At 33.5% G+C, this 17,243-nt stretch overlaps 1 protein-coding gene across 1 annotated transcript in view; it reads left to right on the top strand.

Moving 5' to 3' along the window:
* The window catches only part of LRRIQ1 (leucine rich repeats and IQ motif containing 1), a 102,878-nt gene that overhangs the window by 44,610 nt on the left and 41,025 nt on the right, over positions 1–17,243 (top strand). The window contains exons 19-22 of the mRNA XM_088055542.1: positions 8,087–8,176; positions 8,891–9,015; positions 9,675–9,770; positions 10,101–10,186. Of these exons, the coding sequence (XP_087911668.1) occupies positions 8,087–8,176; positions 8,891–9,015; positions 9,675–9,770; positions 10,101–10,186 (397 nt within the window). The remainder of the gene's footprint in view (positions 1–8,086; positions 8,177–8,890; positions 9,016–9,674; positions 9,771–10,100; positions 10,187–17,243) is intronic.

Raw genomic sequence — 17,243 nt, 5'->3', positions numbered from 1 at the left:
TCAGCTTCTTTCTTGAGTATCATTACATGTCCCAAAAGATTTAAGGTGTTGAGAATACGGGTATGAATGAACAAATTTCAACTTGTAGATTCATTTGTGGATAATTTATTTCAAATAGAAGAGACAGTACTAAAGACATATAAGGAGGACAGTATAAGTGAAGCTGAGAGATGATTTAGGCATACCTCTTTAGAATTAAGGATTTTGTAGTGCAATTAGAGGTTTGTTAACATAAATTCCATCTAAAACTATGTTTATAACTTAGCCTTTCTTTGCTCTTTATCTTGAAAATCCTTTTATTTTTGTTTCCTTGTTTCTTAAATAGGGACTTTTAAGCAAAAAGGAAAAGTTGTCTTGAAATTGAATCTAATCTTTCATGTGACCTGAACTTTGAAACATGTTAAAGGTTAAATGACTATAAACTTATGACTAGTCTATTTTTTATTACCCTGTGCTTCTGCATGACTTCCCTTCTTTAGACAAAACTGCAAGCTGAAGCACAGCTTTCTTTTCTATAGTATTTTAGTATTCATTATCTAAGCTGGGTAGAACATTTTGAGTTATGTTCCTTCAAAGTTCTTTGAATGCCCAGTATTTAAGGGGTAGGGCTGAGGGGTTCCTTGTCTGTTTTGTTTTTTTAAGTTTTTAACTCATTGGCCCTTGAAAGTTTTCTTTCTTTTCATGGAAGTAGAAAAACTTGGGAAAAGGTTTATAGAGATATTGCAGCAAAAAATTTGTGTCATGTGCCAGAGTCAGAGAGGGGAAGTCCTGAAGATTTTTGCCATTTTAATGGGGAAAGATGATATCTAGGGTCTTAGACATATTTTGAGAGGTTCCTTGAAGGTTCCAGGAGCTTGATGTTTATTGAGATGGGTGGGGGTTTATATCTCAAAAGATTTTTCAGGCATAACTTTCTGGTGCTTACTTGAATCATGTCTAAGCTCTGAAGTTGAGGCTACCATTTACCCATCTGTAGTAGTCTGTATTTTTTAATCCTGTATTCAAAGAAAGGACACAGAGCTTCCTTTGAACTCTATCAGACATATGACAAAAATTAATTTTTAGAAAAGTTTTGGTCATATAGGTTGTGAATAACTGACATGAACTGCAATAAGATTCAGACTTCTGGAGAGTTCATTATGTATGAAGACATTCAACCTTTTATTTGAAAGAAAACTTCCATTGTCCTTGAAATTTTCATTGTTCGTTTACTTTTCCATAATAAATTCTTCTCATTTTATTTGCATTTGTGTAGCGCAAACACATTGGTACATGTATTAAATGTAAAAATATATATATATATATGTATATATATGCATTTGAATTTTAGAGAACAGCTAGTTTTCCAAACTTAGTAAAAAGTTAGGAAATATTACATTTGGAGAAGACATTGTACAATAAAATTTTCTTAATTTTTTTTTTCTTAACAGAATGTGATTTTTCCAGTAATCATCAATATATCTTTCTTAGAAATGGACAAATCTCCTTGTCCTCTCATTTTCCTACAAGAATGTATTCTAATAATTAACCAGTTTTTGTAAGTCTATAAAATCTCTTGAGGTCAATTAATCATTGCAATGTTTCTCTGGAATTCATGTGATTCTCACTACTTTTTTGGCTTGAAACTGTTTGGTTTTTGCAGCCATAAGATTGCAGTTGTACCCAGATTTCTAATGTACATATATTGTCTTATATAAAGACAGGGTTGGAAAAGAACCATTGCCAAAGGTTAAAATAACCTTTGTTAGGCTGCTAATCAATTTACCTTCAGCGCATAAAATATGTGAAAAATAGTGGAAGACAAACTCAGAGAAAAGGACTATTTTTCCTACTGCTTAAAGTTCAGATATATATTTTCTGTAAAATGTGTATCCTCTAAGCTATGTAATTAAAGATTGTCCACGTTTTTTTTATAACATTGTTAAATGCGTTTACATACTGATTTAAAGTGGCGGAGTTTAGACTGAATTTGTGTAGTACTTTAAGTGGAATAATATTACAGCTAACAGAAGATTCAGCTGAGGGTGTTCGTATCTGACATTTTCTTAGCTTTTGGAAGTTATTTATAAAGTCTGGATCTGAACTGATGTTCAACTTCCTAACATTGAACTAAGCTTTACACATGAACTGGAGTTCCACAGAAAAACTAGTCTATAGAGTAATCTGATTCCTCAAAGGACTGGATGAAAGAAAAGGCTAAATACACAAATATATTCAGTTATTTAATTTCAAAGGAAGTTTTCAATCACAGTCTATCAACATTATACAAAAGAGCATAGAAAAGTGATCTGGTTCTTCTGTTTAGCTATAAGAGCTAAAAATTCGTGATTTCTTAAGAAATTTGTTAAAACTTACTTAGTATTTAAGAGAAGAAATTCCCAGCAAATACTCAGGCCTTGGCAGAAATAAGTTTAGTTTAAAAAGAAATGAAATATGTTGTCCTGGACTAGCATGATATTTAAATGAAATAATCTACAGTGTGAAATATGTTTGCCAGGAGCCAAGAGAGAAAGTTACAGCTTTCTGCCAGATGAAAGACAATTCAGTGGGCTGGCTGTGAGTATCAGAGGGTTAACCTTCAGCATAAGATGCTTCTGCCTTGCCACACCCCTTCCCAGTCTAAGCAAGTATTTAACCTACAGGATGTTTAACATCAGGAAAAGTAGTTCTTCATGAGGAATGTATTGCCCCAAAAGAATTTTTGTAAGCTTGTTTAAAATAGTCATAGAATGATGTTGAAGGTTCTGCCTTTCATTTGTCTTTGTTTTTATCCATTTTATTGTTTTTCAGAGAACAAGACTTTAACTGCACTATTCAAATATGCTCACCATATACTAGAAATTAAGGACATCACCAGCCTGAAGAACTTAATTCAAATTTGTATTATATAGAGAAGACTAATGGAAAGCTTCATTTTGATTAATTTATTTGTTTATTCTAATTACATAGTATTCTTATTTAAAACAAATTTGAATGTGGAGAGGGCAGATACTTTGTAGCATCTAGTTGAAAAGGGGTCATTCCTCCTTTGGATGATGTTAATGACCTACCTCACAGAGGAGAGCAGAAGTACAGAAAAAACATGTTGGATAAAACCAGGCAGGTGAACTGGATCTTTTTTTTGAAGTGTGAATCTTTTTCCAAAGCACAGGATTCTGCACAGTATTTCTATGAAATTCTAATGTGGAAATACTGTTTCTAATAGAAGATCCTTTTTCTTTTCTACTTGCCACTCTTCCTGTTAGGTTGTAATGATCAGGAGCCAGTCATAACTCTTAGTTCATGGTGTGTTTTGGATGTTAGCTTTCTTCTGCTTGTCTAAATTGTTGGGTAATTTACTTGTTTTGATCTTAAAACTGCATATAAATAAATGCACTACATAAATACCAATAAGTAATTTTTTTCTGACTAAATCATTGCTGTCCTCAAAACACTGAATGAGTCAATGAAGAGATGAAAAAGGAAAGTAAAGAGGTATAAAGAGTTAGTTTTCCCTGATTTTCAAAGATAGTTTCACTGTTTTCTTAGGTAGTGACTCTGAGGTCCACCACGCTTGGAAACCTGAGGTAGTTTCACCTCCCGTGGCATCCAACATGATGCCCTTTCAAAGTTAATTCACACTGCTTCAGCAGTTACATCCTATGAGCTGTATACATGATTTGCATTCTTTGTAGATTGACATAGAGATGTCATGGCAAACATGCTGACTATATAGTTACATTTGTCATTAGGAATTAGATTACTGTTTTAGGGTGAGGCATATTTCCCTAGATTTTAGCAGAAAGTCCTTAATCACCAGTTTCCAAGGTCTAAATAAAGTATTAAAGGGATGATTGTCCTCATCATGTCCAGCTTTTTTCATTCTTTCTGTAAGCAACTGCTACTGAACTCCTCTGGGAGCAGAGTACTGATGTAGATGGATATCTGCTCTGACTTTAACAGAGTTGTTAGATGTCAGATGCTGGCCTTTCTTTTCAGCCTGTATTGTTAATGCTTTTTTGCATCCTCTGCTTCAAACCACAGTACAGTTTCAGGAATTGGTTTGGTTTTTATTATGCTCTTGTGATCCTCCTTGATCTCAGAGAGATGAAAGGGAATGTGTGATGGCATTATTCACAGTTTGGACAGAGACTTGTAGAAGTGCTTCAAAGCTGAGTGTAAGTTTGACACTGTCCTGAGAGCTTTTGTTCATGGTGTAAATATGACTCAGAGCAGCCCTAATTACATGTATAGTCATGATATATTTTAAAAGATTATTTAGATCCAGAATGTAATCCAGAGCATATAAAAAATGCTTAGGATTAGATTGTGTAAATAATATTTGCACTTAAACTCGACTTCTCAGCAGCTCATTCAGACCCAATTAAAGTTAGCAGAACCATTCTCACTCACTTTGCTCACTGTAGGATTGAAATATGTTTCTGAAACTGCAGAAGTTCATTGCTTGATGTGAATAGTTATTACATTTTGCAAAGGAAGCAATTGAGTCAATACTTGAAAAATGAAGGAGGAACAAAATGAAATATGTATAATATGCCATGAAAAAAAAAAATCCCTAAGCCTCCAATGTTTGTTAATGAGCTGCAAAATCAAAGGAGGGAACCCTATAGTAGTACTGTCTCAAAAGATAAAAAATGTGTTGTGAATCAGGATAAAAAGTTCTTGATCCTAATGGATAAATGGAAATAGCTAGTAGTATGAAAGTTTCATTCTTAAAATTCAGTAAGAAAACCCTAACATCAAATAGATTCACACCTCCTTCTTCCTGATGAGTGCTATCATGGGTAATTGTATTCGGTTTAAAAATTTAAAAAATTGTTTCAAATGGGGCAACAAAAAATAGGTGCAACCAAAAATAAAAAGGTCTATGTATGTTTTGTGTGTTTGTGAAACTTGACTTATTTAATGCAGACTTTTTTGAAACAAACACTGGAAATAAAGTATAGAGCATACAAAAGCATAAAAGATATCTTCAGATGAGCTAATATGTATTAAATCAACTGTATGTGATTTGCACATATGTGTAAAGCCTCAGTATTTAGGTAACTGTTTAATTTGGCTTTAGAAATAAATACAAATACACCACCCCTATAGCTGTTTTAGCTGTTTGTGTAGACCATACAATCAAAAACTCTTAATTTTATTTGCTTTGTAAGTCATCAGATTGTTGTTTTTTAATCATAGTGAACAATATTAGTACAAACAGATCTAGTTTTAAGCCTTAGGTGTTGGTAAATCTGACATAAACTTTTCATTAGGGCTGTTTACAGGGAAGGTGTGGACAGAGATTTCTTGAGCTTAGTGCTGTGAAAATGTCCAGGGAAAACGTAGTGGGAGTGTTTGAAAATCAATTATGTGTTTATTTTTGTGGACAAAGCAAACATTAGTGTGGTATATTTTTCTGATATGCTGTACCTTCATAGGAGTAAAAAATTTACTTAATGGTTAATCAGTTGTCATTTTTTTCATTGTTGTGCATATTTATACCTTTGATTCATACTTTTATATTTTTACTGATATTTCTTTTCAACATTTAGGACACTGAAATATATTTTATAGGCTACAAAAGAAATAAAACCACTGGTAGTACTAAATAAATGTCAAATGCTGGGCTAGGAAAATGTTAGTGAGAAAAGTTTCAACATAAATATTAAGAGTAGAGAACTTTAATTGGATTATGGTACAACTATGAGGCAAAAGGATTCAATCAGTATACTTTTAAGTGATTCTTGCTCCAAAAAATTTGCTACATCTTTGGAGTGTTATTTCTCATGGGGATTTTTGGTTTGGTTTGGCTTTTTGTTCGTTTGTTTGAGGGAATTGTTTTTGTTTGGTTTTTTTTTTTCTTTTACATACTATTTCATCAGAGAGGTAAAAATTCAACTAGCCAGTGTGGACACTTGGCCTGAAATCTGACATTAGAGTTTGTGTAACATTCTCTGCTACTGAAAACATTTAAGTACTCAGGTAAATAATGGACACATCATTGTACACATCAATTAAGTTAATTGACATTCAAATTGTACAAGAAGTGGAAATCTACCTCTCTCCCACATGTTACTGATTCTTTGCAAATAAAGGAAGAAAAATTTCCAAAATTTGCTATTTTCATATACCTGTGTATGCCAGAACTTTCGACTGGATTGTATGCCCAGTCCTGAAAAATAAGTGAAAAATTTTCATCTGACAAAATAAAAATATTATTTGCATAGTGCAATTGAGAAGTAAATTTAAAGAGCACAAGGAGGAATAATATCTATTTTTACAGGAAATTTTCAGTCAGATGTAACTTTTTCATAGCTTTTACTTTTGACCATTCTGCTCACAGCACCCAGGCAATTGTAAATCTTGAATTGTTGTAACTTCATTTCTGCTGAGATATGAACTTGTCAGTCTTCTATGTTCAAATTGTACCAATGTCACATATTTAATTGATCACCTTTGGGATTTGATTTACTACAGTTTGCTTTCTGGGATGGATTTTTTTTTAATAAAAATTATGTGAATCAACCACTCAATGGTTATCAGCATAACAGTAATCACATCACTGAGGAGAGATAAATTGTGGGTTGTCAATAACTATAAAAGTTAAATAATGTGATACATTTTATTTTTTGCATGCCTCTGCAGTTCATTTACATAGATTTCTTAACATATACAACTACCCAAAAGAGGGGGTATGATAAAATGGATAATGTTGTATATTTATCATGAATTGAAATGTTGAGGAGGGGAAGAGTGGCTATCTGTTAATAATGAGGACATAGAATTTTTCTAGATTTATTAAATAAGGGAATGAAACCCAAAACATACTGTAATCAAATAACAGGGAATTCCAGAAGCAGGAAAACAATCAGATGTAGGAATTCATCCTTCTTAAGACATAAAAATAAAATCAAACATTATTTTTCAAAGTTTGGTCAGTATAGAAGCAAAAAGATCGATCTTAGAGCCACCAAGTCCTTTGACCAGTACCTAGACTAACCTTTCAAAATACCTGGAATATGATTCTTTTGTCTCTCTGAATTTCAAAGGTCTTGCAAGATCTTGTTCACCTGTCTAAGGCTGTACAAAGTCCTGTTTACACAAACTACACATTAAGGCATCCAAACTTAGGATCATTTCTCAGGGTCAGTAAAGAGTACAATCCGAAATCTTTTATGAATGGGAGAAAGAAAGCCCAGTCTTTTAAAGTAGACATTTTCAAAAGATTGAACCCCAGGCTCTTTGCTATTGAAGTAAGAAGAACCTGAATGACTGAGCCCCGTAAGTCAAGCCAAATTCTTCAGTGGTATTTACTTACTGTGTGGGAGTGATTTGATTCTCATTTATCAGAATATTTTGAAAAGGTGTGGTAAAAAACCTCAAGGACCTATAAGAAAAGCAAGTTTGGGTTGGAAGCAAAGTCTAGAGTTTGTTTTTATGAAAGACAACTGAATTCTGCCTCAAAGTGCTAAGGACACTTGTTAGCAACTAATTCTGTCACCCTTCCTCATTCCAACCATTATTTTAATTTCCTATTTAATGCATTACATCAGAAATAAAACTATGTAATTAAAGCATATAGCATTATATAGAATTTATTTTTTTGACCCCAAATTTCAATGAAAATTGTTAAGCAATTAAATTCAACAGAAACAAGTTTGACAGAATCGGGCACCTACATCTGGACATAAAATAGTTATTAAAAACAGCACACAAAGCTCTTCATGTTCTTTATGCCTTCAAATATCTTAGGTCTGTATTTTTTCAAGGTTTATCAGTCTTTTATAGTAACTTGGGTTTACTAACAATGTTTGAATAAAGTCACAGGAATTTGAGAAACAGGGGTTGCATCTTTTGCAAAACCAAAACCCAGAAAGGACCTCCCCAACCCACAAATATTGTTGATCTGATTTGTTTAAAATAAAACAATACAGCATCTCCAAAGGTGCTTTGAGTGTGATTGCTCTGCAGGTGGCTGTGCTGATATACAACTTGAAAAGATGCACAAAGTATGTAAGACAATTTAAAAGAGACTTCGCAAGAGTTATCAAAACTGAGCTGATTTTATCAGTGCACTATTTGACTTTGCTCATTCATGCAGGCTGCATTAGAGAAGGAATGGCTAACTCTAGATTCCACCCGTTTCCCTTCAAAAACACTCCTGCTCTCAAACCAGCTGCACTGGCCAAAGGTAACATGTCACAGAAACAACTTAGTCTTCAGTCTTTATTCATTCCTTAAGGATATGCTATTCTGGGGTGATTAATATGACAATTTAGTGACTTAAAAACACAATTACTTTCAGAAGTCTCAGACTTCCTCCTCATCTCCAGATGCAATTTTTCTTTTAAATTTTCTTTCATTTGCTTATTTTTTTCTTTGTTTTGGATTTATTTCAACACTTTACTTCACAGTAGCAGAAAAAAAGATGATGTGCTTCATCTGCACATTTGGCAATGGATTAAAAATTGCAAGTTGACAAACTAAAAATACTGAGATCTGCATTATATGACAACAGCTGAATGTTTTCAAAACAGCTAAAGGTCATTGAACTGTAATGTCTACTAGATATTTGATAAACTTTGAAGTTTTGGCTTTTTGTTTTTGTAGGGTTTTGTATTCTTTTTTCAAGCATAGTATTACTAATGTTTTGTTTCTTACAATTAAGAGAAAGGAGTCTTATAAATATACAATTTATTATATTTGGGGATGTTAAGTGTAACTAAAGTCACTTTTTTGTCCTATTTAGTTGGTTGAAAGTAATGTCTGTGATGGAATGAGCATATCACCATTAAGCTTCCTTTCAGTTATAGTGATAAACTGCAAACCCTAGTGCAGGTTTTTCTGCACATTTTAAACTCAAACTTATGGGGATAATCAGCTGCATTCCTTTTCTTTCTCTAAGAAGTTTTCTAGGCCTTCAGATTCCAGTGGACATTCAAATAGTTTGCCATTAACACCACAAGAGGTTTGGCAGTGTGCTAACAGACCACATTCATATTCAGCAGAAAAAATCCATTTTCATAGCAGGTAAGTTAAATGGTATTGTTTTAAATGGTATTTAGTTCATTTGGATTTGACAAAAAATAAAAAAAAGAAGAGGCTGTTTTCTGATGCTTTTGCTACTTTTGATTAGTGTGATATTACTGGAGTTAAAATGTATTTACTTTCTAAAACTATTATAAATAATATAATAATAAATTATAAATAAATAAACTAAATATAAAAATATTAAATTCATTTGTTATTTTTTCATTGACTACCTTCATAATTAGGAATATAAGAATATATATGTGTAGTTTTATTTATTTAGGTTTGACTATAAATCATAGAACTTCTATTTTTTCATATATGTTATGAAATAGATGTTGAAATAGAGATCTTTAAGACTAGATAAAGATTAAAAGAGATTTCTTAAACAGCTGCATTCTGTGAAAGAACTGAAATATGCTTCAAGTAATTGAAATGTAAACATTTCAAATTGATGGCAGATTTTATTACTTTCCAAGATAAAACCTTCGTGGAGTATTAAAATGGATTTTTTTTTTTTTTGTATCATTTCCAAGCTTTAAAAGTGCTTTAAAAAGGCACAAACAAGTTGCAGAATAACAAAGGCTGCAAAATAGTGTAACTCCAGACCTTTTTTTATTTACTTGCTTTTCAGAACAGCTCTTTTACTTTGTTTCCAGGTCAGGGAAGGAAATAATGTCACAGCTTTCTAACTGTAAAGAAAAAAAGGAATTTTTATTTATGTCTGAAAAAGAAAAGAAAATATCAGAAGAATGGTATGTTATTTACACTGTGATATTCCAAGAATAGGTATAGTATGGTTGGCTGTTGTTGCTTGCTTTTTTTAAGTTTTACTTTTGAATAATTTCTACCAAAGTAAAAATTATTGTAATTCTTTTTTTAAGTGTCTGAGAAACTATCTTAATAAGTTGCAATAATGTAATATTAAGATAAGAATTGCAGCTATCTCTATAACTCAGAAAGTTTCATACTGTGGATCAGTACTACACACCAGTATTCTTTTTGAAAAGTGTATTATACAATAATATGCAGCTGGTGTAACATAATACATGTGAAATACTTAGTAAGTTATTTTCTTCCCTTAGGGGTTTTAAGGATATTTCTACTGCGCAGCTAATGCTGAAGAGGGCCCATAGAATGAAACCTAAAAAATGCAGTAATAAAAGTTTAGGTAAGTCAACAATTAAAATAATAGTTATGTTGATATAGTTTTTCCATTCTTAAAATAGTGTTTCTCTTCTAAAAATTTTGCTTGTACAGCGTTAAACATTAATTTGAATAAAGGTGAAGTGTGATTCAGTAAAAAAACTCAGTTTAAATCAACATATTTAGATTTTAAAAACCATTCTACTGGATTTTGAAGTTGAATATTTGACAGCTATGGAAAACAGAAATTTTATTTCTCCCTCTTCATGTATCTCTTTTTCTAGATGTGGAATTTGTATTTCTGCATGTTGTGCTTCTTATTTTCTTCTTCGGAAAATCTTAGGTTAAAAATTTTGACTTATGCAAGATCTATTCATGAAGACAACAGTTTGATATACATGAAAGTAAATCATTATTTTTTTTTTAATTATATAGTAACTCTGGAAATAGGTAAAGCTTATCCAGCTTCTCATCCAGTTGTGTTCTGGTTCTCAGGTACTTCTAATGTCAATGAACCTTTCTTAGAATCATTAATTGTGAATATGATATGCTAATAGAAATGTTGCTGGCATATATTAATAAACATATTAGTCAAATACTGATAGTACAAAAACCATTTAAACATTTAATTTAGTTGACAGTAAGACCTAACACTAAATGATCTTTAGAAAATGCACCTTTATTACTTCTAATTGGTATCACAAGTTACACTCTTCTGCATCACTTTGCAAAACTCTTCTGTATTAGGTGTTGAAAATATCAAAAGAAGTCTTCCTCTTTGAAGGGAAAGAATCAGCCTACAGATATTTTTAGGCAAAGTTTTTTTATGTATATTTTTTTCTGCTCTAAATACCATGCCCATGAGTAAGACTAAATATGATAAAATGATCTATAGTTAAAAAAATAATAAAAGGGGTAGGCAACAGAAAGACATATAATCAGCAAACCATGCTTTGTGGAAAGGAGTATATGGATAAGAGGCTATTATATTGAACTCTTCATAGCATTCCATGGTGCTCTAGCATGTTACCTCATTAAAAAAAAAAAAGTGTCTGGTGTGCAGCTGACATTTTTTATATATATTCCATTTTCTGGCCTCTGTATAATTTTTCAATGAATAAAACTTAGTAGATTATATCTTCTTTTCTCCATATGCTGTCTGTCTTATGTTAGTAATTAATCCAGTCATAGATGTCTGATTGAGCATATCAAATTTGCTATCCCATTTTTGTTGTAGTTCTAATGGATTCCTTGGATATGTTTATGTTCAGTTTGTTCAGATTATTCAATATGATGTATGGATGTTGAGCTTTTTAATGTAGTGCTTGGAATATTCTCAAAGTACATTGCTAAAAAGTACATTAAAAAAAACTTTTGCCTAATGTTTTTATAGTTTCAAATTTTCTCCTCTTGACACTACCACATATCGAATTTTTTTGTCTTTCTGACTCTTACATCAAACACAAAAATAACCTGTGTATATAATTTTCCTGTATGGGTTTCTTTGTCAGTCATTAAAATCAGGTTTTGTTTTTTTTTTAGATGAACAGAAAGCATAGTTTCCAATACCAAAAAAATTGACTGAAAATATTTCACTCCATCCCTTTTCAGTAAAAAGGTTATCAAGCTGAATATTCCGTCTCATACAGCACACTGTCAGTCAGTCCTTCCTTGGTCAGTAAGGAAATTAATAATGGAAATTGATAATGGAAATTATCAATCAAAACAAGTATTTTTATATTTAATTGATCTTAAAGCTCTGATCTTACACTAAAAAAAAAAAGATCCTGATAAAATATTCTCTATGTGGAAAGAATCTCCACATATATAATTATGTTTTCCATCAGGTACATCCTCTGAAAGTGGTGAAAGTAAATCAGGGTCTTTTTGAGAGTCTGGTAGAACAGAGGGACTTTTCAGCATTTAAATTAGAGTGGATACACCTTATCCTGAGGCTAGCCAGTTACAGATCATGAAACCAGATCCATTAGGCTGCGAGTATCTTTCCCAGATCTCTGTGTTAGGTTACTTGTAGCAATTTCAGTGTAACTACGGAGAGACAGTTCACACTCTTCTGCAATTGCTTTGAGTTTAACCCTACTGAAGCAGGAATTACAAGAGAGATTTTATTCCTTCTAGTATTCAAGAGCAGACTGAAATTCATCTGAATAAGTAGACGTCAACATTGTCTTTTAATGCTCCCGTAGAAGTTACCATCCTATTGCCTTCATCTCCACTGAAATGATGTTCATCTATCTTGTATTTCGTGATGCTGCATGTGGAAAGTTGTAGGGTTTAGTTTTAGCAATACAATTTCTGTTCTTTCTTTTGGATTTCCAGGTCTTCAGTGTTACAATTGCAACTGTTTCCTTTTTAGCTTTCTAATTTAAAGTAGTGGAAGTGCCAACTACAAGAAAATAATTTTGTTTGTGATAAACATTCATACCCACCAGAAAGTAAGTAACCAGCAGCCACTTAGAAGTGGAAATTGTAAGGTCTAAAGAAGCAATTTTTGATGTTATATCTACTTACACCTCTGACTTAGAAGCAAAACTTAAAGCTTTGAGAAAATGTGAAGCAACAACTCTAGAGATTCTATATACAAATAAATTGTAACCTCTTCACCTTAAACCTATAGTTTTTATATTGAGATTGCAGTATAATCCCAAACATCTTTTATATACTATTGATCATTCCATGTAAGGATCTCATTACTTGCAGGTAATGATAAGGCATTGATGGATCTTCTTGGAACAAACTAGCTGTCAGAGTATGTTTTCCTGTTCCATATACTGTCAAAGTCCTTTGCCTTACACCTGAGATTCACAAATGCAAAGTGTTAAACCAGCTTACATTCAGAGAGTTATACAGTTGCTCTTTAATATTGTCAAGATGTCTGCTGGGTTGGAACCTGGACTGGACAGCTCTGAACAGCTGTGATCCTTAATATATTCAGGTCTGGAAATTTATTCCTTTTTATTTTCCATTTAAAAGATTTGCCTTCTACTGGTGCAACAGTGATGGTATCCATTTGATAATTATAGAAGTCCACGTCTGAGTTAGTCATCTGCATTGTTTTATGGAAAGAAATTTCTTCTTAAAACATAATTCAAAAACAGGCTACTTGAGTCTCACTGTAAAAGCACTTATAGTTCTCCATTGCCTAGACACAAAAGCTGGAGTGACTTGCTGAAGTACAAAGTTAAACTCTAGATATGTAGAAGTAACTGAGAAGTATCTTACCTCATATGTCTAGCCACATATTTTCTCAGTAAAGAAAAAAAGATGGAAAATACTAGCAAGTGCACCGAATCCTGTGGTATTGCAAGGGAGAGAGAACTTAAAGTAGCATAACCTTATAACAGGGAGTGATTCAAGAAAGGCTTATATTGCAGCAGACCAGTCCCAACAGCTAATGGCCTTAAGGCCTGTATGCCCTAATCCACTGCTATTATGTATGCTTGTTGAAATAGTTAAAAAAAAGTTGTGGCCTGCATTTTAATGATACGAAATGTATGCTGTGTCTGCTTCTATATATTTGTACTATACAGTAAGATAATACAAAAAGTGTGGGCAAGAAACCAGAAAATTTGCAGCCAAGTAAAACTGGCATAATGTCAAAAATATTCTTTTAACCTGGGTGAATAATATTCTATAGGAATTCTAATTCAAAATCTAAATACAGTAGACATGATTGCGCCTCACTGTGCTTAAGTGGCTGTGACTCATAACAATCTTAGCTTCCTAAAAATGTCTTGGCACAATAGTACCAAGTTTCTTGCTTAACTTGGAATTTCCCTCATCCTGTGGATTTTATATTAGCCTCTCAGTTAACTTATTTTTCTTTTAAGATAGCTGAAAGCTTGTCTCTCCTACACTAGTGTATTACTTGTTTAACCTTTTAATCTCCAAAAAAAGTTATTGTGTCAGTGGATCAGGCCCAGCCAGCATGGATTCAGAAAAAGCAAGTCCTGCTTTGACCAACCTGATCTCATTTTATGACCAGGTGACTCACCTGGTGGAGGAGGGAAAGGTTGTGGATGTTGTCTACCTAGACTTTGGTAAAGCCTTTGATACTTCCTCCCACAGCATTGTCCTGGAGAAGCTGACTTGGACAGGTGTACTCTTTACTGGATTAAAAACTGTCTGGATGGCCAGGCCCACAGAGTGGTAGTGAATCATGCTCCATCCCATTGGCAACTGGTGATTAGTGGGCTTCCCCAGAGCTCAGTAGGGGGACTGGGCCTGTTCCATCTCCTAACTGATGATGGGGATGGGGGCAGAATTGAAATTTACCCTCAGTAAATTTGCAGATGTCACTAATTTGATCTGCTAGAGAGCAGAAAGGCTCTGTAGGGGGATCTGGACAGGCTGGATTGACGGGTCAAGGCCAATTACAGGAGGTTCTACAAGGTGAAGTGCTGGGTCCTGCACTTGGATCAGAACAACTCCAGGCAGTGCTACAGGTTTAGGAAACAGTGACTGGAGAGCAGTGCAAAGGAAAAGAAGCTGGGGATGCTGGTTGACATCAGCTGATGAGCCAGAGTGTGCCCACATGGCCAAGGCCAATGGCATCCTGGCCTGGATCAGCAATGGTGAGGCCAGCAGGAGCAGGGCAAGGATTGTTCCCCTGTACTTGGTGCTGGTGAGACTGAGTCCTTGAGTGCTGTGTCCAGTTCTGGGCCCATGACTGCAGGAAAGACATTGAGATGCTGAGAATGCCCAGAGAAGGGCAGCAAGGCTGGGGAAGGATCAGGAGTACAAGTCCTGTGAAGAGTGTCTGAGGGAGCTGGGGTTGTTTAGCCAGGAGGAGAGGAACCTTAGGGGAGATCTTGCTCTGTACAGCTCCCTAAAAGGAGGCTGTAGCCAAGTGAGGGTTGGTCTCTTCTCCCAGTCAACCAGTGACAGGACAAGAAGAAATAGCCTCAAGCCCGAGTACCAGGGGAGGTTCACATTTGACATCAGGAAGAATTTTTTTTGTTGAAAGTGTAGTTAAGCATTAGAACAGGCTGCCTAGGGAGATGGTGGAGTCACCTTCCCTGGAAGTGTTCAGAAAATGACTGGATGTGACACTTAGTATTATGCTTTAGTTGACATGGTGGTGTTTGGGCAAACATTGTACTTAATGGTGTTGGAGGTCTTTTCCAACCTTAATGGTTCTATGATTCTATGGTAATACTTGATGCCACATAGGTAGGAAAAGAAATTTTAAAAGGTAAAATGCAGCTGAAGTGGACCTTGATCACTAGAACCAGAACACAATGATAAAGATATTTCTTAGAGGTCAGCAAAGATTTTTATTTTGAGTTTAGAATTTTAGACAGCAATGCAATACTAGTAAGAAAATGAAAAAAAAACTAGTAAAAAATTCAACCCACCTTTCTCAAATGCACAACCACAAAACATAATCCGTCTTAATAGAATGAAAATTCGAGGTGTGTTATTATTCCTTATTACACGTTACATGAACGATCATTGGTCTATATTTTCTTAGTAACAGGAAAAAATATGCTTTTGTTGTGATTGTCAATTCTGTGCAGAAGTATCTTCTGGGAACTCCAGCCATGGATGAGTTGCTATGCTGTTATGGAACAACATCTGGTTTTTCTTCCAAATGAATTTACATTATCGATAAGGATCTGTTGCTGTGTACAATTTTGTCTTATCATCTCTTTAAAGCTGTCACGTTATGTTTATGTTTTCCTAATTACAGGTATTGCACAACAAAAATGGATGGCAAACAGTTTAATTTTTCAGTTTCACATATTAACGAGAAGTTTAGGAGTGTGTCGTCAGATCAGGCAATAACTACTCATTCCATATTGTTTCTATAACATATCTTGTGTTTGTCCAACTTAACTTCTATATTTGGAGGCAGCCAAGGAATGTACATTAAATTACCTTCCTGGTTTCTGGATTGAGAGCACAGATCATCATCTGATAAGCCACATTTAAATGAGTATGCCAGAATCCAGGAAGATATTTCTATGATTTTGAACTATTGGACTCTTTCACAGTTCTCTGTGTGAAATCTAAAACATTTGATTGCTTGTCATCAAAGCATACATGCAGTTCATTTCCCTAGCTCACTCGGAGACTGAAAAGCACTAGTATTATGAAGTAATCTATGTAATATTGCTTACATTTGGGACTAGATAAAGGAAAGGACTCATTTTTAATAACAGAAGAGCTGTAGGCAATGGTTGAGGTGATCCAGGTAGGTACAAATTCAAGTAGTCTGGCACTGTGTTAAATCCATGTAGATTCTTTAAGTTATTTTACAAAGATTCAAAGATAAATCTTCTGATGGAAATCTCATAGAGGAGCAATTTTCATTATTTGCCCTTCTTCTCAGTCCATGGAAGAGTTTGCTGCTGATATCTTTGTGCACAAGTAAATGTTTGAGAAATCTAACTTGGGACTAATAACTGAGTAACTTCATCAAAAATCTTTAGTGTAGTCTAACTTTGGACTTGGTGTTTTCATAGAATTGGGTGGGAGGTTGAATTAAGGAAAGATTATATTTTTAAAATATTTTGGAACAAGGTTAATATACCCACTTAGGAAAAAATATATTATTTAAGGAATTATGTTGAATTAATCAAAATTACTTTGGAAATTTTCAATTACATTTTGCCTTAAGATGTTTTATTTGATTTTGTCACTTTGTCTTCTATTGAACAAAAACACTGTTTTTTGTAATTAGCATAAAGCTGGAAGAAGTTAGAAATTAGAAGTCTTTTTGTCTGTATGCTAGATATTGGAAAAACTACAACCATAAAAAATTTTATTTGTACATTTTTATCCATGTGGAAGACTTGTATGCCATGTGTCTTAGAACTATACAACAGACAACAATAATTCATATTTAAAATATTTTTTATAGCTTCTATTATCTAAAATTTCAAAGAGAATTTTTTAAGTATAGTGTAATACAATTTTAAGGTATTTTGATCACAAGTCTTACTGTGATTCACTGTCCCAAACATTTGCTACCCTAACAAACATTAGTCTGATACAATTTTTTTTTTAGTTGGAAGGCTTTGTTATCCATTTATACAGAGTGAAAAAAAATCTACAAA

This window comes from Pseudopodoces humilis, chromosome 5 (genome assembly GCF_049639895.1).
Source record: "Pseudopodoces humilis isolate 2021_Gansu_Grassland_sample_001 chromosome 5, ASM4963989v1, whole genome shotgun sequence".
In the NCBI taxonomy this organism is placed as follows: Eukaryota; Metazoa; Chordata; class Aves; order Passeriformes; family Paridae; genus Pseudopodoces; species Pseudopodoces humilis.
This window is presented reverse-complemented; position numbering and strand designations above follow the sequence as displayed.